Raw genomic sequence first — 27,886 nt, forward strand, 5'->3', positions numbered from 1 at the left:
GAGGAAACAAATCATGATGGGTAAAAACAAATCGGTGTTCAATCAGCTGAGCTTGGAGTATAGATATAGAGTTGGGTACCTAAAATGGTGGCAAACCTTTTACCTTGCCCTAACATGTTCTAACCTCTTAAGCTTCAGTGAGTTTTCAAAAATGTAGACCAGGGCCATGCGTTCTGGGTGAAATGGCGGGGTGTCTGTTTTAGTAGTGGTGTCTTTAAGTTGTGACCAACGATAGACCAAGTGGTTGAAGTAATCATTGTGTTGGTCAGAGCTCTGTCAGTCATTTGGTTAATAGACCACACAATTACATCTATGACTTGTCTAATAGGTTTGAGTATTTCTTGTTATTGTTATGATAGTTGTGTCACACGTGAGATGTTTTACTGCCACCTTCTGGACTTTTATACAGTATACAGTACTGTGCAAAAGTTCTAGGTAGATGTGAAAAATGCTGTAAAGTAAGAATGCTTTTAAAGATAGGCATGTTAATAGTTTATTTTTTATCATTTAACAAAATGCAAAAAGAGTGAACATAATAAAAAATGTTTTAAACCTGGCAAAGGTGCCATTATTGTATTAAACAGTTGACAAAGTGGATGTCAGACCCCGCTTACTGTATTTTAGGGCTTTCTTTTCATATCAAACACGTTCTGGAGTGTAATCTGCCATTAGCGTGTTCTTGTACCTTCATGCAAATTCAAAGGATACAAACTAATAGTACATTTTACAGACCAGCAAATACATTCTAAAGGAATATTTATGGTTTCCTCTTTTTGGCCCTGTTCCATCAACAACGATCGCTTCCTTTTATTAACATTGAACTTTTTTTGTAGGGAAGTAATTCTTTATTTTTCTATTCACAGGAGCGTGTTCAGAAAACCTTCCCCCATCCCATTGATAAGTGGGCAATTGCTGATGCTCAGTCATCTATTGAAAAGAAAAAGCGGAGAAATCCATTATCTCTACCTGTAGATAAAATACATCCTTTATTAAAGGTAAGACGTAAAAGGCGGGAATTATGTCTCCTGTACTTTCCCTAGCAATCAGTGCTGGTACGGACGCAGTCCCACTGAAATCAACAAAAGGAATTTATTATTTGATACAACCTTCTGCGGCTATAAGTACAGATCCTGCTAAAATAAACATTTATTCGCCCCTACATAAGAATACTTCATACAGTAGTCTTAAGTATAAATCAATGTTCGGGGAAAGGCCGCATGGCAAAACGGCAGGCAGTTTGCAGGACTGTCAGTGTTTAAGCAAGCAACACTTGCTTGGAAGTGTTTGGGGTGTGAGCATGCGTTCGAGAAAGTATACCTGAGAGAGAGGAGAGATGTTAGCTCTTTGTGATCTGTGTGTAGATGGGAATACTGCTTGTGATGTGTGAGTGGTTAGTGTGTTTGTGTCAGCGTGGCTGAGAGTGGTCCCTGTGAATGGGGTTGAATGCGGCTCGGTTTGTGTCATAGAATCACAGAATTTGACGATGAACTGAGAACTAGTCTGCCCGGTTTTCCAGTGAATCAGTCCTTGGTCTTGTCTTAGATTCAGGATAGCCGTACGCCAATCTCGTGCATGTCTCAATTCCCTTGCTGTATGAACCAGGGGGAGGCTAATGCCCAGTAAAGTGCGGTGTATATCAGGCACGGTCATATTACTATTTTCACTGCAATATGAACATTACTTCTCTATAAAAGCATATTTGCATATATATAACTATATTAAATATACATGTTTTTTTTTCTCTCCCTAGGAGGTCTTAGGTTATAAAATTGATCACCAAGTATCTGTTTACATAGTGGCAGTATTAGAATACATTTCTGCTGATATATTAAAACTTGCTGGGAACTACGTACGGAATATACGACATTATGAAATTACAAAACAAGACATCAAAGTTGCTATGTGCGTTGATAAGGTAAGAACCAGTTTCTGTTGAGTGATATTTTTTTCTTCGATGCGTTTTGTTTCCGTCATTGCTGAAAATTGTTACATACTACTTGTTATGTCTTGGTTATTCGTTGTCCACCGCTGTGGAATATGATGGCGCTATATAAATGAATACATCACTAGAAATAGTGTGAATAATAATAATATTTAATTGCCAGTAACATGTGTTATAGGGAAAATGCGTAGGTTCAGTTGGCTGAACACAGCATATAGCGTATAATCCATATGTTGAATTCCGATGTCATTCTTTAAATCCATACGTAATGAACACACTTTTTTAAAATGATGGCTGTGCTAAAGACACAAGTTGTTGTGTAAGCTGTGTTCTACATTTCCAACACCATACCCGGTCCAGATTGGAAGGAGGCGTGCTGACACAAATCAATCGAATACGTGACAGCTTTGCTTTTCTGACGTGATGTACATATCTTTAATTTAGAGCCGTATGTAAGAGGCGCAGATTGGTTCTGAAAGGCCTGTCAAGTTCTCCTTATCTGAAGAAGCAAGGCTGTTTTTTAGTGTGAACTAAGAAGATTTGTTAGCTACAAAAAAAAAACGAAACACTTTTACGATGAAATCTATGTGGGTCCTACTGTACCTTCACAAACTGCACCGGTACATCATGGATGAATGAACCCATTGCTCCTCAAAACTTCCCCACACAAGATATACACTAAAAATGCCAAAACGAAAGCATATCTTACACGTGAAGTGCTTTCCTGCATAAATTCAAAATTCGGGGGGGGGGGCGGATTAACAATTGGGCAAAAAGGGCAACTGTCTTAGTTGCACCAATCCTTGCCTGTATTGTTTAAAGCGTTGTACACAACCTACAGTGGAATCCGTGTTTTTAGAAAAGTTTGTGCTTAGACAAAGAGATCTGTTGTGACGGCGGTGGTGGTTACTTATTAAACGGCTTCGAATCCCTGGCTGGTCAAGACGTTGATCAAAGGAATGAACTCAAAGGTTTGCTTATTTGAAACAGAACAGTTCTATTTGTGTAATTTCTCATTGTGATGTGATTGACGGCGAAGTGTTTAGGATTGGGTGACCGTTACCACTGTCTATTTTGTAGATGTGTAAAAACTATCGCAGGAGTATTATTCAACGTTACATCGCTGTGATCATGGTGTTATCACTTTCATTTGCACCAACTGGCCTTTTTCCCTCAGTTGCACATTATTATTATTATTATTATTATTATTATCTGCAGCCTCTGACCAGACAATACTATGAAGGTGTTAACCTTTAAATGGTCTCTTTATATATCCTGGGTTGGTATACAGAATATATTAATATTACCTATGCTGCTGTTTGTGTAAGCTACATCTAAATACTGTAATTATTCCTGCATGCAGGTTTTGATGGATATGTTCCATCAAGATGAAGAAGACATAAGTGTCCTGTCCTTAGCCGAGGAAGAGCCGTCTGCTTTAGGGGAACAAATGTACTACGACCTTGTCAAGTCTTTTATGGCAGAAATTAGACAGTACATAAGGGAACTCAACCTCATCATCAAAGTGTTCCGAGAACCATTCGCCTCCAGCTCAAAATTATTTTCGCATCATGTGAGTATCTATCCGATAGATATAAGATATTTGCCTCTAAAGCAGGTTGAGTAGGGTCTGCTTCAGGAAAATCCACACCTCAGAGAGATTCATGTGCAATGTTAGATAAAGGGACACGTTACTTACTAAAAGAAGGATGCATATCAAAGTATTTTAGTATGCATTCTTCAAAATAGAGAAAATTCTGCAGAACCCCCCCCCCCTTTGGCTTTCCAAAAGGGACACAATGGAAGTTTAATGGAACCTCTCAGCTGTCACATTTACAAAGGACAATGTTTGTCAATCCGACCATCTCTTTGCATACACGTCACTCATGTATGAGCATATGGAATGACACATGGGATCTCTGTTTAATATATTCTACAGCGCTTATAGTGAGAATCCATAGCTAGATTGGGTTCCTCTGTACCTGCTTATATTTACATCCCAAATCGATATCTCTCTTAGGATGTGGAAAATATATTCAGCCGAATCATTGATATCCACGAACTTAGTGTGAAGCTTCTGGGCCTTATTGAAGACACTGTGGAAATGACTGATGAAGGAAGCCCTCACCCATTAGTTGGAAGTTGCTTTGAGGATTTAGCAGAGGTGAGAAACCCACTAGAAACCAGAAAAGCAGACTTGCTTGTTGTTGCATGTATTGAATGTATGTGTAGCTAATGGGATATTGAGTAAGATGCGCAGGGAGTTTAGGTAAGATAGCCCAATTAAGTCTTTTATTATTTTTTCCATTTAATGTGGAATTCCTCCACACTGCCCTGCCATGAGATACCCAGGTGACCTCATGAACTGGTTTTAAAAAAATAAAAAAAAAAGCAAATCACCAAAGCAGTGCAACCAAATCCTCTAGTGAGGTAGGCTTGGTAGCTGCTGGACAGACTAGATTGTAGCTATAAATCTCCATCGCAACCCTTAATCAACTTATTTGTATCCCATCTTTGACCTTTTGCATATTACCATTAGCCACTAGGGGGCGCCAGCACACTTAACTCCCTTCAGGTACCGTCTTACTCATTGACTTCTGGTGCGTCTGGTTATACTAAAAATAGCTTTACCGAACCTGTATGCGCAAAAAAAGGTAGATTGTTGAACTATTAACAAAGAAAATAACAAGCCGAACTTCTGTGACGATTTTTTTTTTATATCACTGCGTTGGCAAACAATAGTATAACGCCAGTCCGGGATTTTATTACTTTCTATTTTTAGAAATCATACGTGATTTACAAGATTTGTTTAAAATCACAAAGTTCTATTCCGTTTTAGTAAGAACATTGTTTATCATTATGAGCATGGTAGAGGAAAGGGAATCCACCAGTGCCCTGAATCATTACAGTATGATTATTTAGATCCCAACTTGCCTTCGACAACAGTAGCCATCGAAGATCTCAATGATTTACTTTTTAAAAAAAAATAAATATTTTTTTTAATGCTGTTCATTTGTCGTTTCAGGAGCTTGCCTTTGACCCGTATGAGTCTTATGCTCAGGATATTCTGCGGCCAGGTTTTCATGATCATTTCCTTGGTCAGCTGTCGAAGCCCGGTGCAGCTCTTTATCTACAGGTAGAGATACATCACTGTGTATCACTGTGAAGCGTGGCATAGTCATAATTTTTATCATGGATCAAACCCTAGGATATATGATCACTTTATACTTTCTTTTTGTTGGTTAATCTCCGCTCTGCTTTGTTATGATCCCGACTATAACTTGTTGCGTCTCTGGGCTAAAGCCAAACCAGACTATTCTCTTGGCATGTCAGGGAAAGGTACTGGAGAAAGTAGTCCGTTATGCCTTTTATGGTGTGTTTGAATCCAAAAATGTGAGAAAGTGTGTGAAAGTCAAATTTATTAGATTTACAGCAACATGATCATGGTTGTAACTTGCGGCTATTGAATTGGAAGCACGCGCTCAACATAACAGCTATTCGACCTCTACCTTTAGTGATAACGCGTCTAATATAACATTTAACTCAGCTGATTACCCAGTCTTTAGTGAGTAGATAGAGATAGAGAGGGCTCACCGTTTCCAGCTCAGGGGGTCTGTATGCCAGCGGGCACCTGGAAATTGAAGAAATGTTGTTTATGAGCATTGTCCTTGCTTAAAGGAACTGCCACACCTGTGATAAATCTTTAGTTCAACACAGTTCTGAAAACCATCTGTCATTTGCGTTATTATTGTCTTTATTTAATGTTTTAAGTTATTCTGCTTTTTCAGCACTGTCAATCCCCAAAGGCACAGGCAGCATGTTTCATGCAAATGTAATCTCCCATGATGCCTTAGTGTAGATTCCGTTGGAAGGCTACAATTAGCCAAAGTATGGTAGGCATGGGCTAAATGGGTTTGATGGGGCCGGGTCATCTTTTAAATTAATACCTGTGTGAAAGGAGAAAAGAGCTTGATGAATACGTTGTGTATGTAAGTGTAAACTTTAGGATTATGGGCAATCTGCGGTGTGACAATCCCCTCTTGAGGTCGTACCCCTTTAATAGAATGATTTCCCTCACCAATTACCATGTTACTCTCTTTAGTCCATAGGGGAAGGCTTTAAAGAAGCTGTACAGTATGTTTTGCCACGACTCCTCCTCGCTCCCGTTTACTACTGCCTGCACTACTTTGAATTCATAAAGGTAAGGGTTTAATTGTGATGGGTTACTTTGAGGCTAAGTATGCTATAGTTGGTAAACTGGATCAGAAATCACCCCAAAGCCTAATTGAAAGCCCCCAAAGTAGCCTTTTTATGGTTTCCAGCAATATGAGTTTTGCGGTTAAAAAGTGTAATAGTTCACTATTTTGATTTGATATGATTCTAAGTCATTGTGGTTGCTTATTATAAAAACAATTTCCTTATGTTTATGGCAACTGCAGGACAAATATTAGAAATAATACAATAAATACATTTTTTAACCAATGAAAGAGGGTCAGGCTAACACTGGAGTAAAAAAAAAGGACTCGCGTGGCTGTGGCCAGCTCCATTGGTTCGTGTGGCGCTCCGCTGAGAATGCATGGCTGCATTCTGCAAACTTTAATATTCTTGGGGTTACAGCAACCATTTCTTTTTCACGATGTAATAGCAAGTCTTAAGGTCACGAAGGAGCTAATAAAAGCTATTTAGATTGTATCTGATGCCATTGCTGTAAACAATAGAAAGCTTGGGTGGAAGCACAAATATCTTTATAGACATACATTGTGATCCGAGTCCCCCCTGCTGACTCATTACCTTCTGTGTAAAACAACTGCAAAAACAGAGCAATAAAAAAATGACGATTAAGTCGGGATTTTCAGCCGAGGAACCGCGCACAGTTCTCATGACTATTCAACAGGCAGGTAGACAACCGACGTACGATGTGAGAAGAACAAAGCAAAAGATTATTCTTCCAGGGTAACCAAGTTTACTTAGTGCTACCCCCTATCTACCTGCACAAAAAAGGGATTTTCTCCCCTCATTGCATTGTCCCTTTAAACATTAACTTTTAATATATATAATTATATTCTAATAAGGAAAGGCATGGCTCAGCCAGCTCCATTGTTCAGCAGCGTTGTGTAGTCTTCACCGGCATACACTCGTTGTGTGTACAGTGGAGGCTACTCTCTCGCGTACGGAGATTAACAGGCTTCCTTTTCCCCTGCTTGAGAGGAACGCGTCGACATTGTTTTTCCTCTTTCATCTTTGTAGCAATTAGAGGAGAAGAGTGAAGATGAGGAAGACAAAGAATGTTTAAAGCAATCGATAACCGCCTTGCTAAACCTTCAGAGCAGCATGGAGAGGATATGCTCCAAGAGCCTCGCAAAGAGACGTTTGAGGTAAGTCACACACCCGGCTTTATGCCTCTTGCCAAAAAAAAAAAGACAGTTTATTTGTTTGTGTCGATAGAAACTTGTTCCTTACACTTTCCTTGCAGAATTTCTGTATGGTTAATATAAACATGTACAGATCCCAGTAAATATGGCTCCTAACATTTTAATCTATCTGTGCTACTTTATAATAATGTCTTTGAGAAATGTCTCTGTGGCTCCTAAATCACACCGTCTGCTCCTAAATTCTGTATAAATTTTCCTAGCCTTATTCAGTGGTCCTGTAGTCTGCAAGCAATACCCCCCCAACCTGAATGATTTTTAAATCTATTTTTGTACCCTTTTTTTTCCTTCTTAATAGTGTGAATCACACGAAAAATATGTCTAGGTATTACAAGTTAATTTATACATATTATTTTATATTATATTATTTTAGGAAAACATAAGTTGCATTACATAATATATATGCACTTGTGTTTGTTATAAAGTAGAATTTAATGTGACAAATTTTCCAAATACGTTTGTTTTCTTTAACATTTTGGTCTCGTCTGTGAGTTAACAACATTTTTATTTGCAGTTTCTGACCGTAATTGAAGTGCTTCATTTGTTTTGACATTTTGGGGTGGTCAGTGTACATAGAGTGTAGAGAATGGTGTACCTCGGGAGTGCCCAGATCCTGCCTTTTTCTTTCTAAAGGAAAGGACATTAAAGCCAATATATTGTTCTTGTGTGGAAGCCTTTCGTATTTAGCTGTCATTGCATGCTACAGTTTCGGGCATTCCCAGACTCGAAAGCATTCAAACTAAGTTATCGTTTCTGTTTTAAATATAGGCGTGTTTCTACAATGCTGTATATAAATTAGACGTGTAATATTCACAATTTGATTTTATTCTTAATATACAGAAGAATTGCAAACCTTGTGTCTAAATTGTGTATAGACACTAAATTAGATTAGTTGTTGTAATAATGGTCAATAGTCATCTGAATTTATCTATACCAAGGATGTGTTTTATTATGCAATGTGGTTTAAAGATGTATAGTTTACAAATGTTGATGACATGTTAACAATACAAAATATATATATATATATATATACTGTCATTATCAAAAATGTGTAAACAAAGGTAAGATGTATTTTTGCAGACATTCCTGCAAGACGTTTGTGGAGGAATAAGCTAAATGGCTACTGATTTAAATAAATTAGAAGAAAGGTCTAGGGTGTAGCAGCTGTTTAACGTTGATAAATGTAAAATAATGCACTTGGGACGCAGAAATCACTAAGCAAAACATAGCATTGGGACTTGTTCTCTGTTCTATGTTCCAATTCCTAGAGCAATTTCTGTATATAGCAATACATGCTTTTTCTATGTAATGCATACGTGATGATGCAAGTTAACCTCCTCAGGAAAGTGCAAACGCCTGTGGTGGCTTCAAATGAGATTTATATGTAAAATGATGTCAGAGGATCAAAACAATATGGTAATCTGATATTACACCTGCCCGTTTCAAGCATCCCTGCGGTCATTGTCCCATTAACACCAGACAAGTTGTGTTATCGATAAACTATAATTGTGATGGTAGTCAAATCATATCATTGACGTATTGACTTGGTCTATCTTTACATTCAACAGTGAATCTGCTTGTCGATTTTATAGTCAGCAAATGAAGGGAAAACAGCTGGCCATTAAGAAAATGAATGAGATTCAAAAAAACATTGATGGATGGGAAGGTAAGGACATCGGACAATGTTGCAATGAGTTCATCATGGAGGGTGCCTTGACCCGCGTTGGGGCCAAACACGAGAGACACATATTCCTTTTTGATGGATTGATGATCTGTTGTAAGTCCAATCATGGACAACCAAGGCTACCGGGTGCCAGCAATGCAGACTATCGTTTGAAGGAGAAATTCTTTATGCGGAAGGTACAGATCAACGATAAGGATGACACTAATGAGTACAGACATGCCTTTGAGATCATTTTAAAAGACGAGAACAGTGTTATATTTGCTGCTAAATCAGCAGAGGAGAAAAACAATTGGATGGCTGCCTTAATATCCCTGCAGTACCGAGGTACCTTAGAACGAATGTTGGATGTGACTATGTTACAAGAGGAAAAGGAGGAGCAATTGAGGCTCCCGAGTCCCAAGGTGTACAGGTTTTCAGAGCCCGACTCTGAGGAGAATATTGTGTTTGAAGAAAATGTTCAGCCCAAGTCTGGGATCCCCATCATCAAGGCCGGGACGGTAGTGAAACTCATCGAGAGGTTAACTTACCACATGTATGCAGGTATGGTATTCCCTGTCATTCCTTATTTCAAATACCAAGCTTAGCTTCTGTAAGGATTCTGGGAGATTAATTAACTTGCTTGTTTCATTGCAATCAGGTAGTTGATTGTGGTGCTTTAATCAGTTTAATGGGTGTGAGCATTTCCTGATTTGTAGAGATAAGAGGATTATGAGGTTTGTGTGTCATGAAGGCAAATATAATTTGGGCTGTTATGTACATTGGTGTTTAAAGTAGTAAGTCCAATTTCTACTCCTTGTGCTAAACAAATTGCTAGTCAAACTTTACACATCACAGAACCTTGTTGTGACAGTAGGCACAAGCCAGTTGTCTGTTTTGCCAACAGTGGATTGGTCCTTACCTTTTCCGACGGGAGGCTATTCCAGTTACCACCACTTTTTCCAGAAGTTAGTACTTCTAACTAGGACCGTTTATAACTGAGAAATCAGTTAGAAAACAAAACCTGTTTTGATGCGTTTTGCATATTCATGTGTTCATTGAGAAGCCATTGACCTGTATTCCGACCCATAAGGTTGACTTTGAGAACTTCAAAATCGGAATACTTTTTAGTGCTATATGTGCAGATCACAGCAATTATCTTCCATTTGCCTCATGGGCAAAATATATAGCCTTTTCTGTTTATATGGAAGAAAATATCATCATTTATCAAATAACCTGTCTATACATTGTGGCAAAATGTTGCTGTTGTTATTTTCTGTTGTTCAGTGGTCCTCTAAAGGCGGTTGCTCATAGTGGCTCGCTCTCTGCTGGATACCATCTTCCAATTTCTGTAGGGCCTGCTATCTGAGCATCTCATCTCATATACCAGTTGTTAGCATGGAGAGATATACAGAAGCAACTCCTCTTTCAAACCACCATGAGTGTTCAACTAGGTGTAGACACCTTTTTCTCCTCGGTGTGTGGAGGTTTATGAAGGCCTCACCCCCACAAGAAAGGCTCATTTGATGTGTATGTCTTTTACATTACTAGCTGTATATGTCCTTTTTATTGTAAATACTATTCTAGAAAAAAAAAAACTATGGCTCATATCCTAAAGCAACAATCATTCCCAAACCTGTTTGCAGTGCAATTTGGCTTCTTGGCACTGTGCGTGGAATTGACGATAACGGAAGCAGCGGGCTGTCCCCTCCCCACCCATAAAGCAGAGCTTTGCATTTGTTGCCTTATTATTAGAAACTCCATTTCAGAGAAATGCTGTTTCCTTAATGAGTAGGTCCCGTAGCTCCAGTACTAGGAAATGACCTGTCTGCTATCTTGTCCTCTTTAATTAATTGCCCTCCCAAGAACTGCTGTTTGGGTCCGGACTTTCTCCTACCAACTATTGTTCTCCTTAGTCTCAGCAAGTCTATTTCTGGTTCTCTTTTTGAATGCAAAAATAACATGTGTGCGTCAGCGTGATGTCTGTTTCCTTTTCTTAAGGAATTCAAGGGGGGTTGTTTAGAGCTAATTGTAGGCCACTATTGTTTGCTTTCATCTAAAATGGCTTCACACAAAGGTGAACAAATTAGCAGGCTTAATGTTTCTGTGAAGCCCTTTCCTCTGATTCAGTATATACTGTTAATGTATGGTGAACCCATTGGCCCATTTTGGCTTGATGGCCTATTAGGATCCTTAACAGGTTAGTGTGCCATTGGTCCTAATGAGGCCAACATGGTTCAATCTTAAACTCCACTACGAGGGAGTGTGAAGATCTTCCTCCGGTGCCTGAGTGATGCCTGCATGAAGCATATACCTAGAGCTGCTTCCTAGCATAAACTGTTGTCAAGGCGGCAAGTTGGCCACTGCTCAATTAAATCCACGATTTGGGATACTGTGTCCCTTTGAAATAGAAGAATACTGATGAAAACAACCAAGACACTCAGAATATCTAAAATGCAAAATGTAGAACATTGTATAACATTCACAATTCTCAGCAGAAGGCCTATTGTACCCAGTTCCAGACTGAGTAAAGGGTGAACTTCATAGGTGCAGCTCTTCTCTCCCACTCCATCACCCTGCATTACACTAACAAAATATACCATTAGTGCAGCTCTGTTGGGTTCTCAGCTTGGGGAACTCTGAAATGTTTTTTCTGCTCAAGACTGTCAGATTCAGTTCCAAGTAAACAATGATTATTTCAGTACACAAATATGGAAATATTTGATACATAGAACCATTAGATCATGCCGCACTGTACAAAGGATAAGCAAGACATATCAAGTAATGCATCACTTTAAAGATGTGGAGGGCCCTTCTCAAAAGAGGACACGCTCTAGAAGGAGATAGGTGTACGTTAAACAAGAGAGGAAAGTGCAGGTGTTTTAGATGGACGATCCTTAAAACTGTGTACCAGTGTTATATACATGTTATGGACAGGCTGACTAAGGAGTAAGATGAAATGGTGGGAGAAGCCAGAGCGTGACTTAGAAGTTATAGTTGGGAGGGGATGCATTAACCTGTCTGCTTCGGTGAAGAGGGGGCCTCAGGAGATTTTTTTTTTGAGGGACTGTAGACAAGGGCAGAGTATGAGGCAGGGCTTTCAGTAAGATTGGGTAGCTCTTGAAAAGCTTTGTGTATGAGCGTGAGAGGCAGAAATAGGGTATAGGCAGGGGAGCTGCTATGGAGAGCTTTGTAGGCGAGTGCTGAATGCCAAAGTGTATAGACAGTCTGTGAAGAGATTGGCAGAGAGGTGTTAGTAGTGGAAGATAGGCCTCAAAGCAGCATTCATGATGGATTGTATGGGGGGCAAGACTGGTATAAGGGAGACCAGCTAAGTTGTGATCTCTGGTGACAAAGCAAGCTTCCTCTTATGTAATGTTCTTCCTCATCCCTCTTGTTCTAGAGTAGGATTGTCTCCGAAAAACAAAAAAATGTAACATGGCCAAAAGTGGAGTAATACTCATAGCAGATCCGTAGAACTGGAAAATAAAATGGCTACCGCCAAGATACTTATACATTGGGGTTTTAATATGTGCATACTGCTTATTTTAATAGCTTAAAGTGACAACTTGGTGTCCCTGGCAGCCCTCCAAGTACTTCAGTGTGCGTTCTTCAGAAAGGAAATATAAAAACCACACGTGATTATCTGGGATAGAAAGCGTGGCTCTGCAGCAGCTATCCTCCTCAGTGGTGTGATGGGCGCCCCCGATCCGCAGCTTCTCTGCAGCAATTTTTACATTTTTTATTATGTATTGTATACATTTTATCAAATATACATTTTTTTTAATAAGCAGTATAAATTTGATCCAGTCCTCTTCCACGACTCACCTCTGAGGTTGAGAATGGGTGTAACATGTCTTTTTACACGTTTCCCTGTAAAGTCAGGCTTTTAATGTGTTGACAGTGCCAAACACTTTTTCTTTAAAAAAAAAATAAAAACAATGAAATGGTTTTCATGTTCTTTTTTGTTTAGATTTTTGTTTCACAATCACTTTTCAGATTAAAGTTTATTACGACTTGTTTCGATACAGAGGAATTTCCTGGCTTCCTATGTGTAGTACACACAAAATTCACACAGGAAATGGAGCACGCAGCAGGAAATGGGAGACGGGGGGGATTACGTCGGTTACACAACTAACAACTAATGATCTAAAATCTAATGTGCACATTAGTGGATGCATATTTAAATATTGCTTTAGCGTCATATTATGCATACTCATAGCCGAATTTGCAGTACAATAGCAACTCTCCTGGCTTCTGCAGATAGCAAATCATTTTTGTGCTAAGGGGTGCCTATAGTTTGCCTGGCACTGGGCATGGGGCATATGTGGCACAGGGACCTTCTGTTGCAGCCTTTTGAGTAGTTTAAAGCATTTGCTCGTGCCCTTATCTGGTCAGCTGGGGGTGCTATAGGGGCACGTCAACCATCAAATGCACGTTAATGCATATCATAACCTCATTGTCCCTTTTCATTCTTGTTCTATCCCCTTTGCAAATACATATGAGTGTTCTGCAGAATCCCCCTCGGTTTAATGTTTTTGCCCGTATACATCTCAATGCACGTGGTATACTTACTGTACTTATGCATTCTTTGGTGGGGCTCCCGGTGACATTAAACTGCCCCTTTAAGTAGCATGTTCCTCTGAACGCCCTTTATTTCAGTTAAAATCCCAAATTAATTGGTACGTTCCATTTATTTGTCTGGTGATTGCTTCATACAGTATTTGGCCTGAAGAGATTACTTTTTTTTCCTTTTTGTCAGCCTTTGCACTGTTATGTAGTTACTTTTTATGCATTTTTGCTGCATACTTTGCATCAAAATGAGCTGAGACCATATGTGATATATTATCACTTCATAGAATGCATGTAGGTTAGCCATTGAAAACCGGGGGATTTCTCTTTTATTATGAAGAATAGGACACATGCAGGAGCCTGCACTGCTGCCGGTACATGCATCAAGCCATCGAAGCATTGCCTATTTACAGTTTTTCTTTTGGTCCTACTGGTACGTGGAAAAAAAACTTGATATTCAATTAAACCAAGTCTTTGTTGTTTACTTCCCCAGATCCCAACTTCGTTCGAACGTTTCTTACAACATACAGATCTTTTTGCAAGCCTCAGGAACTTTTAAGCCTTCTCATAGAAAGGTATGTTAAGGAAAAACGGTCCTTGAACGCATGCGAATTGTTGACCAAACTGTATTACTCGGCCATCTTTGACTTTTCGTCTCTCGGCCCTTAATTTTCCTAAATCTTACGTCATTCTTTATCTTTTTGCTCTCATTCATGGTTATCGATTGAAATAGTCACTTATTTGCAAAGTTATCAAGGTCTTGGAATATGGTCACCCATTTGTTATGGCATATGTTTGTAGATCATAGCTGGGACGCAAATTACTAATATGCAGCTGTCTGAAAAGATTATTATTTTAAATCTGGAATGGAAGACAACATTTTTTTTAGTGTAACAATAGTGAAAAAAAATGGAGATTTTCTTTCAAATCCAACCCATTAGGTTTTTGTCTTTTTGATTTTTCCCCAAATCCCTGCGTTTTCTCTCAAAGGTTTGAGATACCAGAACCGGAACCTAGTGAAGCAGATCGCATCGCGATGGAGAATGGCGACCAGCCCCTTAGTGCAGAGCTGAAGAGGTTTCGTAAGGAGTATGTGCAGCCAGTACAGTTACGGTGAGCATCCGTCTCTTCTACGTTTTCTGAATGTGTTTTATTTTCTATACGGAGGCTTCTTATTTTTCCAGGCAACTCCTGCCAAAGCACTTTCTAGTACTCCTTTTTTTTCTTTACACATTTTTAAGATTGAAATCTTTGAGATATTCTTACAATTGGATTGTTGCTCATTGCGTAATTCACTTGTTCCTTCTTAGAGTGTTGAATGTTTGCCGGCATTGGGTAGAACATCATTTCTATGACTTTGAACGAGACCCGGATCTGTTGCTACGACTGGAAGAGTTTATTGGGACAGTGAGAGGTACGATGAGACGCCTGTGCTTGTGTGTAACGGAATTGGCTTTTGTCAGATGCAAAGTAGAGGGAAAACGCGTTCTCACAAATGTTTTAAGCTGCTCAAAAAAAAAAATATAGGTAGGCATACATCTCTTGTTTTCCAGGTAAAGCCATGAAAAAGTGGGTAGAATCTATCACGAAAATCATTCAACGCAAAAAACAGGCTCAAGCCAATGGACCTAGCCACAATATAACGTTTGAAAGCTTGCCTCCCGCCATAGAGTGGCACCTCAGCAGATCCAGCCAGAATTTCGACTTACTCACGTTGCATCCGATAGAAATCGCCCGACAGCTGACTTTGCTTGAGTCTGACCTTTACAGGTATGGTTCGTATTTAGAAATAAAAATACACGTCTTTATAGTTTATTATTGGTTGTAGCACTTACTAATATTTAACGAATTGCGCTATGTGCAAAACCAAATGTGCTTCTGATAAGTTTGGCAGTTGGTTATAGTTCTGACTGCTCCAGATGTCGACATATAATTTTGAGGAGAAACCAGGCTTTTCTTTCCTCCTAACTGGCGTACACGGAGCTTATATGTGAGGGACATGGGTCTCAGCCCATGGTAGCATGTATTATGTGCTTTTAGCTTTTGTAACCTTTTGTTGTTACAAGTAAGTAGCTTAGAACAACAGCGGCTTGTTTTATTTACTGCTTCTCGTAACACATCAGATACCGTGTCAACAGTTACAAGCGTTTACCGTCTTATTTATTCCGTATAGGGCTGTGCAGTCCTCTGAACTTGTAGGAAGCGTATGGACAAAGGAAGATAAAGAGGTCAATTCTCCCAACCTCCTAAAAATGATCAGACACACAACTAACCTCACTTTGTGGTTTGAAAAGTAAGTTCTCCAAAAAGAAAAAGAAAGATGTTTGCTTTTTGTGGAATAAGACAAATGATAACAACATGATTGTGTTTTTTTAATATTGATTTATACAATATCGTTCCATCTGATCTTTGTGTCGCCTATGAACTGTGGTTGGATGTCAATGACATCAAAGGGACAGTTAATGTCCCTGTGTAGGGCTGCAACAACTAATCGATAAAATCGATAATAATCGATAATGAAATTCGTTGGCAACGAATTTCATTATCGATTAGTTGAATCGATTATTATCGATTATAAAATGAGGGTTTTTTCAGAGCAAACGCTCTGAAAAATCCCCCTCATTATATAATAGTTTAGTCTGACTCACCGTCTCACAGCAGCAGCTCCTACTTACTCCCCCTCCCTGTAATCACTGTGACAACTGGCCCCGCCCCTTCCTTCTCCAGGCCAGAACCACATGGCTGTGACACTCATCTAACTGTAAGTATATGTATATATATATATGTATGTATATATATATATATATATATATATATGTATGTGTGTATATATATATATATATATATTTGGGCTACTGAAAGTTAGGGGAGGTGGGGGTTAATTTAAGGGCAGTTATGGTTAGTGGGGTGTTTAGGGTTAATTTAGGGGCAGTTATGGTTAATTGGGTGTTTAGGGTTAATTTAGGGGCAGTTATGTTAATAGGGTGTTTAGGGTTAATTTAGGAGCAGCTGTGGTTAATGGGGTGTTTGGGGTTAATTTGAGGCAGTTGTGGTTAATGGTGTGTTTAGGGTTAATTTAGGGGATGCTGTGGTTGATGGGGTCTTTAGGGTTAATTTAGGGGATGCTGTGGTTAAGGCGGTGTTAAGGGTTAATTTAGGGGCAGTTATGGTTAATGGGGAGTTTAGGGTTAATTTAGGGGAATCTAAATCCTGGGGGCAGTGAAGTGACATATCTGGGGGTATAAGGCATATACAGTATATAAGGCATATGTGGGGAGGGCAGTGTGGCATGTCTGGGGAGGACGGAGTGGTGTATCAGGTTGTATAAGGCATATATGGGGGTAGAGTGGCATATCTGGGGGTAGAGAAGTGGCATGTCTGGGAGGCAGGGTGGCATGTCTGGGGAGGATGGAGTGGGGTATCAGGGGATATAAGGCGTATCAGGCACAGTGGCAGATGTGGGAGGCAGCGTGGAGTGGCAGATGTGGGAGGCAGCGTGGCATATGTGGGAGGCAGCGTGGCATATGTGGGAGGCAGCATGGCATATGTGGGAGGCAGCATGGCGTGGCATATGTGGGGAGGGCAGGGCATATGTGGGGAGTGGCATGTCTGGGGAGGATGGAGTGGTGTTTCAGGGGGTATAAGGCGTATCAGGCACAGTGGCATGTGGGGGGTAGAGTGGAGTGGCAGATGTGGGAGGCAGCGTGGCGTGGCAGATGTGGGAGGCAGCGTGGCGTGGCAGATGTGGGAGGCAGCGTGGAGTGGCATATGTGGGAGGCAGCGTGGAGTGGCATATGTGGGAGGCAGCGTGGAGTGGTATATGTGGGAGGCAGCGTGGAGTGGTATATGTGGGAGGCAGCGTGGAGTGGTATATGTGGGAGGCAGCGTGGAGTGGCATATGTGCGAGGCAGCCTGGAGTGGCAGATGTGGGAGGCGGTGTGGTATATGTGGGAGGCAGCGTGGAGTGCTGTGGTAGGCAGCGTGGCATATGTGGGGGGGCAGCATGGCATGTCTGGGAGGCAGCGTGGCAAGCCTGGGCTCAAATGTGCATATATTGGGGGGCTGGTTGGGAAATAAAGACAAGAAATGTATTATCAAAGTTTTTTTATTCTGCTGTTTGTATTTAACATCATTTGTTTAGTAAATTATTTTAAATAAATGAAAAATTTACATTTTTTTTATCCGATTAATCGAAAAAATAATCGGCCAACTAATCGATTATTAAAATAATCGTTAGTTGCAGCCCTATCCCTGTGTACTTTAATATGCATTCTTTCAAAACAAAAATAGAGCTCACGCCTGACATGGAAGAAGCTTCCCTGCTGCAGCTGCCCTCCTCCGTCATGGTCCAACTATTCTCATCACCTATTGGCTGCAGGCTCCATCTAATATGGCTGTCCTTGGCTTCACGCTTCTCAGGTTTCTCTGTTGGGTTCCTTGGTTACCCCAAAAGTGCAGGTTTTCTGTTCATCCTCACACGTTATGGTGGTTGCTCTCTTATTATGTTCTGGTTTTCTGCTCCAAGAAAGGCTTTTAAAAACTCGGTTGGGAATTTACACTGCGTTGCCCTTTGGGCGCATGACAAAAGTAAGAAAAAGTACACATTTTTAGGGTGAGATTAACGGCACATATTGTGGGTTTATGGCCAATCTAGCCTGTTTTGGAAGAACTGATGTAGAAAATAGCGGTTGTTATCTCGTTTACTTCTGTGTCGAGTTGATTGTACTTCATCATAATGTGCATTAATGGCTGTCCGCCAACGCTTTGGCTGTGTAATGCTTGTGTTTTCACCCGCGGCCTTAAGGGACCGAGAGGAACTTGTGAATGGGACCACTTTGGAAACTGTTTACCCGAAGTTAATACCTGGAAGCTTAGTAAATCACACGCTACTATTATAGTACACGGTTCCCATATTTTCCACATCCTCTTGCTATTGTTGTAGACTTTTTCTAAGTGATGTTGTTTAATGTTGTGGTAATAAGTCAAACTATTTATTATTGAAGGTCTCCTGAGGTTGTGCGCTCTCAACGGTTTGTGAGCTTTAACAATTTAAAAAATAAATAGGTTTTTTAAACAAAACCATGGTCGTGGAAACAAATAGTTCTATTGTTAATTACAATCGCAGGGAATGGATAGTGTTTTTTACGTAATGCTGGGCAACATATATTAAAGAGTTCGGCACAAGAAACTCTGCTTTGTTCAAAATCAACAGATTACTAGACTATCCACAAATCAACAGTATTTAGTTTGTTTCCCTTTAAAGTTTAATTACACATTGTAAGCAATGCAAGGCAATACATGCTTAGATACAATCCCTAATATAAAACCAATATATTTACAATATATATATATATATAATATACACAACATGCATGTGCATAGCTACCTGTCTGATGTTACTGATCCTTTCCTTCACCCTTCATTTCTGACTAGTTGCCCGTTGGTATAGAAGAAGTTTCCAATTGAATGGGAAGATGTATGTTTATATTATGTTTTTTTCCCTTTGCCCATTGTGCTTTACCATGGTGTAAAGATCATTTAAAGATATCTATTGTCTTTTTATCTGGATTTTATCACTCTGTTTGCCATCAGCTATAAACTTCACCCATCAGCATACTGTGGCTTTTATCAAGTCAGCATGCATACACATACAAATACCGAAAAAAAGGAAATAAAACATAGTGTGACATCGGCCCTGACCACTTTAAATGGTTGGATATTGGCTTATTATCCAAGAGCTGATTTTTTTTTTCTTTCTTATACTTTACTGAACAAGTGTTAGAGGCTAAAACAGTGGGATAATTTAAACACGGACGGGATAGCATAAAGTACCTTAGACTAAGACGAGACTAAGGACTGATTGAGGTTGGGATCTGTACATCAGGAAGGGCAGACCGGATGGACAGAATGGTCCTCATCTGCCGTCAACTTCTGTATTTCTCTGTAATTTGAGCTATATCAAAGCATCAGTGCATACAAACTAAATGACATCCCTGGCTGGTAAAATGCATTAGAATTTATAATATAATATAATAGGGTCTTCAGTAGACATTGATCGTAAGGAGTTTTCCCTTTTGATTGATGTATGCTCAGTATTGTTTTTAATATGTTTAATGTGGGAGTTGCGTTGTGACTAGTCCTTATGACAACTTTTTTCTGTAGCATGTTTTCCCAAGCCAAAGCTTAGCACCTTCAAATAGCATGGCCACCAGATTTTCAAATAGCATGGCCACCAGATTTTCAAATAGCATGGCCACCAGATTTTCAAATAGCATGGCCACCAGATTTTCAAATAGCATGGCCACCAGATTTTCAAATAGCATGGCCACCAGATTTTCAAATAGCATGGCCACCAGATTTTCAAATTGTATGGCCACCAGATTTTCCATTTAGAGTTCATTTAGTGCAAAGCCCTGGTGATTCTTGATCTTCTTTATGTAAAGTAATGAAACATTTATTATCTTTCCCTAAAGGATCTCTTATCTAACTTGTACTCGGGCAGCTAATTACAACCTTTAATTCTGGTTGCTTGTGAGGTCCAAATTGTTCAGATTTCTTCATCCCTAACATAATTGTGAAAGGTGGCCAAATGGGCTCCACTTGAATGTAATATGTGCATGTAATATATCTCAGTTACATGAAATTTAACTACTACTTTAAATAAGGATGGTTGTAAATATTGCCAAACTCGCAATGCCTGTTTTCATCATAAATCAGTATGTTTTTCCACATTCTCTGTCTCAGGTGTATTGTAGAAACCGAAAACCTAGAAGAAAGAGTGGTGGTTGTGAGTCGGATCATTGAAATACTCCAGGTCTTTCAAGAGTTAAACAACTTTAATGGTGTACTTGAAGTTGTAAGTGCTATGAACTCATCACCCATTTACAGACTGGATAACACCTTTGAAGTAAGTGATAAAGTTGACTTAGAAGTGTAAAAAATTCCAGTATACCCTGCCACACCCACCCACTTCTCTAGAACTGATCACTCTCATGTGGTTAGATTCCCTAGGTTATGTTATTTGTGGGCATGATAGATAATAAAGTAACTATGCATTATTATCATAAAAAGCTTTTTATAGAATTCTAGTCGTTTAAATGGTATCTCCTGCGTTTCAAGGGGGAATCTTTCCATATACACTGTAACAGGGAGCACATTGCATTTCCAACTACAAGAATTGTTTCAGTAATAGAGTGGAAAAAGGAAAATGCCTACTGAGTGGCCTTTGACTTTCAAGCAATGTAATATACGGCCTCTCCATTGTGCTCAAAGGCCACTCTGCTCTTGATTGTTCCTTGAAGCTAGCTTGAGCGTCCATCCGAGTATTACGTTTAGGTATAAGCTTAGACGAGGAGGAACAGAGAGCAGAAAGATAGAAGAGTAAAGAGGAAGGCATTAGTGAAACGGCTTAAATGGAGAGTTGGAATAAAGATGAGAAGACAGATCAAGGAGAATTGAAATTAACAGGTTTAGGCTACTGGTAGTTCTTCGCCTGTAGATCATAGTCATCTCCCATGATACTTGGCGTGCCATGGGTGAGAAACATAGGAGTTTGTCATGAAACCTCTGGCGAACAATCTATTGGCTGTCCTCTTTAGGTAAATTAAGCCTCGTTGACTAGTTCAGATTAGCCCTAGATCCGTTCTATGAAAGGGTTAAACTTTAGTGTTTTAAGGATTTTCGTATCTTATCCGAGACATTGGAGCTACGTACAGATCTCCCTTAGGAAAACTTGCCAAGATGTTTAACTGGTACAAAATGGTTTGGCTAATGGGGCTCCGCTTTTAAAATGGTGAAATGAGTTTTAAGTCCTGTATGGCTCTCGTTTATGCCCTGTATCAAATTCACTCTAAAAGTATCTTGTTCCATATTCTTTTTTTTTTTTTTTTGTCCAGCAAGTCCAGAGCCGCCAAAGGAAAATTTTAGAAGAAGCTCATGAACTGAGCGAAGATCATCAGAAGAAATATTTGGCTAAACTCAGGTCAATTAATCCACCGTGTGTGCCTTTCTGCGGTAGGTGCAGTGCATTGTATGCGTTTTATGGACTAACTTGTAAGGGAAATGTTTCCGTTCAGCAGTCACACATATAGTTGTCAGCTGCAATGTTAAATAGCGCATGGACTAAAAGGACTAGAATTCCCATTAGCCGTAATTATACCTGGTATATTGTCTTATTTAGACCTTCATCACTCATGGACCATCTGATTACCGGTGTTTGTCAGTTCTTTCATTACATTAAGCATTGTCACTGAACAAATAGAAAAGGTCATCTGTTTAATGAGATCAATTTCATGATTGGTTAGAAATAATGGAGTGTGGTTTTCAGAATCATATAAATGCACTTCGCTGATGTTAAGTGCTTTTAATGTTAATATGAAAAAAAAAAGATGTAAAGGAGGTCGGCTTAATTAAAAAAAATGGACTGGTACTGTTTACCCATTGTACAATGCTACAGATTATGGCGCCGTATACATTATTATACCATGAAAGGCTCCTTGCAGTGCTTTTGAATGCGTATTCTGGTTGCCGCAAGGAGTATTCACATAAAGTTCTTTTGGCTGACAAATCTTGCTTTTATCCTAGGAATTTATTTGACAAATATTTTAAAAACAGAAGAAGGCAACCCTGATTTTCTGAAAAGGCATGGGAAAGAACTAGTGAACTTCAGCAAGAGGAGGAAAGTGGCGGAAATCACTGGCGAGATCCAGCAGTACCAGAATCAACCTTATTGCTTACAAGTTGAACCTGATATCCGAGTAAGTCGAGCAATGTTATAGTTTCTCAAAGAAACTTAACTCAACTAAATGCTTACGTGTGAGATGCACACCGGAAATTGCACTTGCAAAAAAAAAATAAAAAAGGTTTAAAATGCTTATAGTTGCTTGCAAAGTGTCTTGCGTTAGCCAAAGGGTCTTTAAAAATGCTATGAGAAATTAAGTCATTTGAAGAACCGTTTCTTTCTTTGAAAAGTCCTACAAGGATTCTGGCCAGTCCTCTTATAATGGAAGTGCAGCCCATTCCTACTATATATTCTTTATATGATAGATAGAAAGTCAGTCTGACAGAAACCCAAATCTGTCCTCCCTTGAGTCTCTTGTAAGCTTCTACTGTCTTGTATGGCTTTGGTAATAGTTCTGAAAACATTACCCCAATGTTTTAGGCTAGAAAACTATTTCAAGTAAGTTTTTACCGATGTATGGTGAGGCCTCTGGGTCATGCCTGGTCCCTCACAATGTTTGCCAGTATGAGCACCGTGGCTGCCACAGCCAAGAAGTCATTCTCCAAGCCCTGAGGGATTGCCTTAGTTGCCTTTGTTATAATCAAATCCTCCAGCTCTAGCATTTACTCCATTCATAATAAACGCTGTCATTTTTGTCGTGGTTGTCTGTTGTTTTAGAGATTCTTTGAAAATCTGAACCCAATGGGAAACACTGCAGAAAAGGAGTTTGAAGATTATTTGTTTAAAAAGTCTTTGGAAATAGAGCCACGAAATGCAAAGACGCTGCCAAGATTTGTAAGTAGCTATTGAAGTCTGTTTGTTGGGGTTCAGCAGCCGCATAACAAGTCTCTTTTGTAGCTAGTCGTAACCATCACGGCATTTGGTGGAGAGACCGATCGCGTTACTGAACACAATTTTTAGCGTTTTTTACATTAGTAAGATGATATGTTTGAAAGAATGGTTGTGTCGCTGTTGGCTAACCTCTACAGCCTGTTGGTGCTTCGAGTGAGAATTATCACGTTAAAAATAAATGAAATATAATTTCTCTGTAGATAAGTTACCACCACCCAATGCAAAAAAACGTTGTTCTATGTGAACACTGTGGATATGTAGGGTATAAAAGTGTGAGGACGTTCACTTAGTACTCTGAAAGTATAATGCAATGCTTTTAGATTAGTTAATTGTTACCGCTTTGGGATGATCTTCTGTAGTCTTATTATGTTATTCTGTGCATTAAGTTAACATGTACAATGTTTTGTTTTGCTTGGCAGCCAAAAAAGTACACTTATTCGCTTAAGTCTCCTGGTGTGCGTCCATCCAACCCCAGGCCGGGTACAATGCGACACCCAACACCTTTACAACAAGAGCCAAGGAAAATCAGTTACAGCCGCATCCCCGAAAGCGAAATTGATTGTGCAGCATCTGCTCCAAACTCTCCTCGGACCCCCCTGACCCCACCTCCTCCATATGCAGCAACCAGCACCACCGACGTGTGCAGTGTCTTTGATTCCGACCTCTCCAGTCCCTTTCACTCTCGTACGTACACAATGTAGCCAAGAAGGAAGAAGTTTTAAATTGTTCCAAAAAAATAATAATTGAAAACAATGCAACAATGTACATTTCATCTATAGCTCTGCATGATTGTCACTGTTATCTTTTTTAAATGTAATATGGTGTCTTAAAAAGCACCATTTGCACACTGCAGCTTACCCAACGTTGATGGCTGCCCAGAGATATTCAGGTTAGCGCCAAATAGTATTTAGTTGCACGACCCCAGTCTTCTGTATGGTAACATTTGATTTTTCATGATACATTTAGCTCTTGAATTATCCATTTGCAGTTATATACAAATGCATACATTGTTCAGTCATGTAAATAAGGATTGTTATAGTTCAGTAAATAGTTGGCTCGTTTGCTTACATGTGATTCCAATGTCTTGAAAATGTTCCGTAGGCTCTGCTTCAATATCGTCTATAAGCTTTATTAAGAACTCTGAAGAGATGCAAGTTCCTCCACCTGTTCCACCTCGAAGACGGCCGGAGTCTGCTCCAACTGAGTCATCACCATCAAAAGTAAGTCAAGGGTTTTCTTGCCTTTCATCTACCTTCATTTTTATAAGGTGGAATAAAAGCCTTAATTAAAGGTCTACACTAATAATAATTTTATTGCTTAAGTAAAATATATTGAATTCCCAGCATTAAATCCCTTAATCATTAGCAATACAAATTAGGCCCCAAACTGGACTATGAGCAGATCTGGATTTGCCGGTTAAAATTAATATGGGCCATTTAATATGGGCCAAGCTGTTGCCCACTATGATAAGGTTAAGCAACTATAAACTTGGATTCAGTTCTGTTATGAAAGAAAAAAAAATCTCTTGGTTTATTCTTTCTGGTCTCCACTTTGATCACTTTGGTTATAGCTTTAATACCAATGTATATATACCAGTTGTTCTTGTCTGCCTTGTATGTTACCCTTTTAAAACCAGGTTGTCAAGAAAATGGGCTGCAAAGATAGTGGACTGGGTTCTTACTCATTCCAGTTTTACATGTGATAGGATTTGGCATTGGTTTAGGTTAATTTAGTCTTATAATTGAAAAAATGTGTGGTATGTAGGGCTGCAACTAACGATTATTTTAATAATCGATTAATCGGCCGATTATTTTTTCGATTAATCGATTAATCGGATAAAAAAAACAATATGCAAATTTTTCGTTTATTTAAAAGAATTTAATGAACTGGATGTTAAAAAACAACTTAAAATTTACATTAACATTCTTATTTTGTTATGATGTAATAAAAAACAATATTTTCAAAGTACAAGAACCCAAACACAATATTTATGAAACAAAATAACCCCAAACATTCTGAAAAGAGGTGGACTATTACTGTTCAAGAAACTTTGCCCCAGCACTTTGCACTTTGCACCCAGCACTTTGCACCCAGCACTTTGCACCCAGCCCTGGCACTTTGCACCCAGCACTTTGCACCCAGCACTTTGCACCCAGCACTTTGCACCCAGCACTTTGCCCCAGCCCTGGCACTTTGCATCCAGCACTTTGCACCCAGCATTCAGCACTTTGCACCAGCACTTTGCACTTTGCACCCAGCCCTGGCACTTTGCACCCAGCACTTTGCACCCAGCCCTGGCACTTTGCACCCAGCACTGGCACTTTGCACCCAGCACTTTGCACTGTGCCCCTGCACCCAGTCTCTAACTCTGCCCTGCACCCAGCCCTGCCCCCACATTCTGCCCTGCCCCCACACTCACACTCTGCCCTGCACCCACTCTGCCCTGCACCCACACTCACACCCTGCCCTGCATCCCCACCCCCACTCTGCCCTGCACCCAGTCTCCCACTCTGCTCTGCACCCACACTCACACCCTGCATCCCCACCCCCACTCTGCCCTGCACCCAGTCTCCTGCCCTGCACCCCCCACCCCCACTCTGCCCTGCACCCCCACCCCCACTCTGCCCTGCACCCCCACCCCCACTCTGCCCTGCACCCACACTCACGAACCGCTCTGTGCGAATGGAGCCACTCGCACAGAGCGAACCGCTCTGTGCGAATGGAGCCACTCGCACAGAGCGAACCGCTCTGTGCGAATGGAGCCACTCGCACAGAGCGAACCGCTCTGTGCGAATGGAGCCACTCGCACAGAGCGAACCGCTCTGTGCGAATGGAGCCACTCGCACAGAGCGAACCGCTCTGTGCGAATGGAGCCACTCGCACAGAGCGAACCGCTCTGTGCGAATGGAGCCACTCGCACAGAGCGAACCGCTCTGTGCGAATGGAGCCACTCGCACAGAGCGAACCGCTCTGTGCGAATGGAGCCACTCGCACAGAGCGAACCGCTCTGTGCGAGTGGAGCCACTCGCACAGAGCGAACCGCTCTGTGCGAGTGGAGCCACTCGCACAGAGCGAACCGCTCTGTGCGAGTGGCTCCATTCGCACAGAGCGATTCGCTCTGTGCGAGTGGCTCTGTGCGATCCGTGCACATAGACATGAAGAATACTTACCTCCGGAACGCGTCACATCCGTCACGTAGCTAGAAGGCGGAGACTGCAGAGCGTGTAGCAGAAGCGGGGAACGCTCGCGGAGGTAAGTAAAAGGAGCCGAGTGCTCCAACAACGAATTGATCACTCGATTAATCGATAACGGAAATCGTTATCGATGATTTCCGTTATCGATTATTATCGATTTTATCGATTCGTTGTTTCAGCTCTAGTGGTATGCATGTGAAATCTCATCAGGGCCATAAAGTGCTTTATTAATATACAGGAAATCTATTGATGATTCTAATTTCTTGTTGTTTTGTGTGCGTTTTAGATGATGTCTAAACATTTGGACAGCCCTCCTGCAATCCCACCTCGTCAACCCACTAAAGTTTACTCTCCAAGGTACCAGATGTCCGATCGCCTATCAGTCTCTGATCCACCAGATAGCCCCCCACTTTTACCACCACGAGAACCAGTGCGTACACCAGATGTCTTTTCCAGCTCTCCATTACACCTTCAACCTCCTCCTCTGGGTCGGAAAGGTGAACATCACAATACCTTCTTCCCATACAGCCCATCACCATTTACCCCACCTCCTCCACAGACTCCATCCCCTCACGGGACAAGAAAACATCTGCCATCTCCCCCCTTAATAGCTCAAGATATCGAACTCTCTTCCACCACTGGGCCTCCTGTCCCACCCAGACAAAGCACTTCTCAGCCAATCCCAAAGCTGCCACCAAAAACTTACAAAAGGGAGCCTCCACATCCATCCATTCACAGAGATGGCCCTCCCCTCTTGGAAAACACAAACTCGTTGTAATGCAAGCAGTGTATTGTAAACACTAAGAAAGAAAGAAGAAAAAAAAAGCAAACAAAAAACTTGACTTTGGAAGCAAAACAGTCATGAAAAGATAAACTGTATACTGAAAAGAATGCAATGAATATAAACTGAATTAAAGAGATAAAAAAGGGACAACATGTTTTATTCCAGTTCCTGTGAGATGACAATTACACCGCAAAATAAAAATAAAAGACTATTGATCGTGCAGTACTATGTAATTTGTCAAGGAGGTAGTGGAGATGTTTACCATTTCACCTCTGGCGAGGCCATTTAAAGACAGGGAGTTTGAAAAAGAGAATGTTATGCACTTTTTGTGTGTTTGCGTACATACACACACAAATGAAAGGTTGTAGCCATACATTTTCCTCTGCTTTATGCCAGTTTGGGTTCCCCAGATGTCAAACGGGCTTAGAACCTTGACACTTGAAGGATAAAAGTGATTTGTGTCATATCGTGTGTGGGACTGTAGTGAAGATCTGTAGTACCTAACTTTATAAAGGTAAAGTGCTGTATTGCAGTTCAGTTTACAAACGTTCCATCGATTTATTTTCGTACCTGCTTCACCGTTTTTTTTTCCTTTTTACATAAAAATGATGGTGCCAGTTACATTTGGGGGAGAAAGGAATCTTGCTAGAAAGAATGCATAGTTACTTTTTTTTTTTGCCTTGAGACAGATGATTGTCCGATCATTAAAGAGCCAGTGAACGAACTTTTAACAA

The 27,886-nt window shown here is 40.4% G+C and overlaps 1 protein-coding gene across 1 annotated transcript in view; it reads left to right on the forward strand.

The window, feature by feature from the left end:
* Positions 1–27,698, forward strand: part of SOS1 (SOS Ras/Rac guanine nucleotide exchange factor 1) — a 54,966-nt gene extending 27,268 nt beyond the window's left edge. Inside the window, exons 3-22 of the mRNA XM_053460917.1 lie at positions 864–995; positions 1,751–1,915; positions 3,306–3,515; positions 3,963–4,106; positions 4,968–5,078; positions 6,045–6,143; positions 7,190–7,317; positions 8,940–9,595; positions 14,097–14,178; positions 14,594–14,716; positions 14,914–15,017; positions 15,157–15,373; positions 15,777–15,896; positions 20,348–20,510; positions 21,499–21,616; positions 22,187–22,359; positions 23,001–23,117; positions 23,594–23,858; positions 24,276–24,394; positions 26,655–27,698. Of these exons, the coding sequence (XP_053316892.1) occupies positions 864–995; positions 1,751–1,915; positions 3,306–3,515; positions 3,963–4,106; positions 4,968–5,078; positions 6,045–6,143; positions 7,190–7,317; positions 8,940–9,595; positions 14,097–14,178; positions 14,594–14,716; positions 14,914–15,017; positions 15,157–15,373; positions 15,777–15,896; positions 20,348–20,510; positions 21,499–21,616; positions 22,187–22,359; positions 23,001–23,117; positions 23,594–23,858; positions 24,276–24,394; positions 26,655–27,146 (3,738 nt within the window). The 3' untranslated portion in view covers positions 27,147–27,698. The remainder of the gene's footprint in view (positions 1–863; positions 996–1,750; positions 1,916–3,305; positions 3,516–3,962; positions 4,107–4,967; positions 5,079–6,044; positions 6,144–7,189; positions 7,318–8,939; positions 9,596–14,096; positions 14,179–14,593; positions 14,717–14,913; positions 15,018–15,156; positions 15,374–15,776; positions 15,897–20,347; positions 20,511–21,498; positions 21,617–22,186; positions 22,360–23,000; positions 23,118–23,593; positions 23,859–24,275; positions 24,395–26,654) is intronic.
* The last annotated feature ends 188 nt before the right edge of the window (positions 27,699–27,886 follow it).

This window comes from Spea bombifrons, chromosome 3 (genome assembly GCF_027358695.1).
Source record: "Spea bombifrons isolate aSpeBom1 chromosome 3, aSpeBom1.2.pri, whole genome shotgun sequence".
Taxonomy (NCBI): domain Eukaryota; kingdom Metazoa; phylum Chordata; class Amphibia; order Anura; family Pelobatidae; genus Spea; species Spea bombifrons.